The sequence below is a fragment of the Belonocnema kinseyi genome, chromosome 6 (assembly GCF_010883055.1).
Source record: "Belonocnema kinseyi isolate 2016_QV_RU_SX_M_011 chromosome 6, B_treatae_v1, whole genome shotgun sequence".
Classification (NCBI taxonomy): domain Eukaryota; kingdom Metazoa; phylum Arthropoda; class Insecta; order Hymenoptera; family Cynipidae; genus Belonocnema; species Belonocnema kinseyi.
This window is the reverse complement of record NC_046662.1, coordinates 77,619,228-77,622,111: the sequence shown is the minus strand read 5'-3', so window position 1 is coordinate 77,622,111 and position 2,884 is coordinate 77,619,228. Positions and strand designations below refer to the sequence as shown.

The window sequence follows — 2,884 nt, the reverse complement described above, 5'->3', positions numbered from 1 at the left end:
TTAATATTTATATAATTTATATTTTATACTTGAAGTAACGTAACCTCAAAATACACGCATTAAAGAGGCGCTCGAAGTATTCAAATCATGAGAATCACCAGCCCAGCATCGAAATCTGGAAATATTAAAATCCCAATCTCTTCATTTTATTTCAAAGCAGATAGAGATGTAAATAGAACCGCCGAAGTGTTCCGACCGGCAATCGTGCACCTTCGAGTTTTCAAATTCAGAAGAGGAGAAATGGGTTGCGCGCGCAACCCAGGCATTTATATCGTCTCCTACCATATTCACACGGACATAGACCTGTCATAGTATTGGATCACGTCTCGTTTCAGATCTGGTGCTAAAGAACAAGGCGAATGTGGTGGGAATTCTGGAGACTCAGATCGAAGCTAGCTGTTTCCCTCTATTTTCTCTAAATCGTCGTAACGTCTGCAGAGAGTTAGAATAACGCGTGCTTCCATCCACGACATCGCCATTTCACGATTAGTCGTCTATCATGAAGCAGTTTTGGTCAAACAGCAAGGGTAAGTTTTTCACTAAATTTGATCTCACCTATCAAAAACCTAAATACAGTAACGAATTGATAGAAATGAAAAGCTTAAATCTGATAGTTCTAATCATTATAAGTCTCCTATTATAAGACAATATCTCTTCTCCATGAAGAATAATCTCGAGGAGTGAATAACAGAATTGCTAACTTTCCAATGAGTTGAATACTTTTAAACAAGAGAAACTTGAAAAATATTATTGAAAAATCCTTTTTTCAGAGGATTTAGTTGCTGCGGAGGAAGGCAAAGCGAATTTGGTACCAGTTCCTAAAAATGGTTGTCGGAAGTTTACACAAATCGTCCAATCAATTTTGGTGATTGAAATCGCCCTTTTTCTCGGATGGGCCTTTTTTTCATTCTATCAAAGCCAATACGTTTCGCCGACGGATCTGAAGGAGGACCAATTAAGGAAAAGTGCACTGAAGAAGAATTTTCAATTGAATCCAGATAGTCCGAATGATTTAGATTTTATTACATGGCAAGAGAAATCAAGTCAGAACAAGGCATTCGATCCACCATCGAGCAGTGAACCTTGGTCGGCAAAAACGCAAAACGTTCTGATCCCTGAATCATTCACGGAAACTGATTCAGTCTTACTTAACGAAGATTCTGTTTTTCATTCACAACAATCTTCACCTTACGTAACAATACCTTCAGAAATAAAGGAATCTACTGAATATGTTACAGAAACTACTCCTGTGCCAACGCATATTGCAAACCTAAAAAATCAGGAAAATTTGAATGAATTTGAATCTGAAATTGGAATGTCAATTGTTACCGAAGCACCCAGAAAAATGGTAGAAGATATAGCAGAAACAAGTTCAGAGATTCCTCAAATGTCAACTTTGGTAGCAGAAATGGATGGTAATTCCAGCGCGGTTGAAAAGTTTCAAAAGGAACTAGAGAAAGAAATTCAAAAGGTTTTGGACAAATCACAAAAAGATGAAGATTTCTCTCCACTAAATCTTATTCAAATTTTGCACGATTTAGACAGAGCTAAGGCTACAGCTGCAGAAAGTGTACCCGCTGAAGAAATTGTACCATCGTATGTTAAAAAGTATCATTTCCAATTTTCGATGGGACCAGAAACTGGAATTCAAGAAAGTGTTGATAATGAAAAGTCTCAAGAAGTTTCGCAACAGATTCCATTCTTTATACACGTTTTTTTTAATGTGAGTGATAGTGATGTGTCTTCAGCTGAGAATGCTGATAGTTTCTTACAAGGTAAACAAAGTGTCTCAGATCCAGGATCTTTCTTCGCAGATTCTGGATTTTCCAGACAGCCAACAATTGAAGACAGCTCTTTGGATGACGAATCTCTGAAGTGGTGGGTCAACATTCCGGAATTTCAGCAGACGAAAGTTGGAAGCTTCAGTGATGAAGAATCTCAACGAGAAAGTATGATTCTGACAAGCGCACCTAAAAATGAAGAATCTGGAGAACAAAGTTTGTTTAACTTATTTTTTAATCAATCAGATTCCCCAAGTGTAATCCCTGAATCGAACGAACATGAATATAAATCCAATGAAGTACTAGAGGCTCAGCCAGAAAGTTCAGACACTCTTCTCACAGCCGCTGTTTCACAGATTTTGCCTGATGAAGTAGACCTAGTTGATCAACATATGAAAAAAATTGACGAACAGAGTTCAGTGGAGCCAAATCATGGATATGTAAAAGAGGCGATTCCTGAAGAAGCATTGGTAAATGAAGCAGAATTAGAAAAACAAATAAACGATTTTATGAAAGCACTTGAAAATATCAAAATTTCAAATGAAGATCGTGTTATTAATGGTATTCACACTGAAAGTAATTTAAATCAAGAGGAAAGTATGAAAGTGGAGGAAGAAACAGTTTCTGAAGAAAATCAAGAAATTCCAGAAACGGATATTTCTTGGAAGGACGAACAAAAACGGTTTCATTCTCAACCAACCTGGAAAGAAGAGACAGATGGAGATTTAAACGAATGGTTTAAAAATTTGGAAGCCGAGAATTACGAGTATGAAGAATCTTCGAAATTTGATTCAAGAGATTACATGTATAATGATTAGGAAACAGGAGTGTTCTTTTTGTCATTACATCTAATGACTCTAAAACATGAGAGGTAAATAACTGGGCAGATGACAATTCCGCCACAGCTACCTGTGTACCGTTCCCCCACTACGCGGCGTCTACTGACCCTGTCGAGCTGCTGCAGTGAGCTTGGTCAGCGGGGAGCATTTGTTCCTAATGACGCCTAAAATATGGAATATAAAATTTTTTAAATTTCCCACTTAGTAAATCACAAATATGATATTCGAAATCTACGAATTATAACGATTCCAACGATATGTTGT

The 2,884-nt window shown here is 37.2% G+C and overlaps 1 protein-coding gene across 2 annotated transcripts in view; it reads left to right on the top strand.

The window, feature by feature from the left end:
* The first annotated feature begins 354 nt into the window (after nt 1-354).
* Nucleotides 355-2,884, top strand: part of LOC117174217 — a 3,119-nt gene continuing 589 nt past the window's right edge. Inside the window, exons 1-2 of one of the 2 annotated variants that reach the window (XR_004467275.1) lie at nt 355-527; nt 771-2,652. Coding sequence is in view for 1 of the 2 variants with exons in the window: in XM_033363087.1 (XP_033218978.1) it covers nt 500-527; nt 771-2,599 (1,857 nt within the window). In the remaining variant the exon portion in view is untranslated. Of the gene's footprint in view, nt 528-770; nt 2,784-2,884 lie in introns of those variants that run through there. The other variant, XM_033363087.1, reaches the window with a different exon arrangement.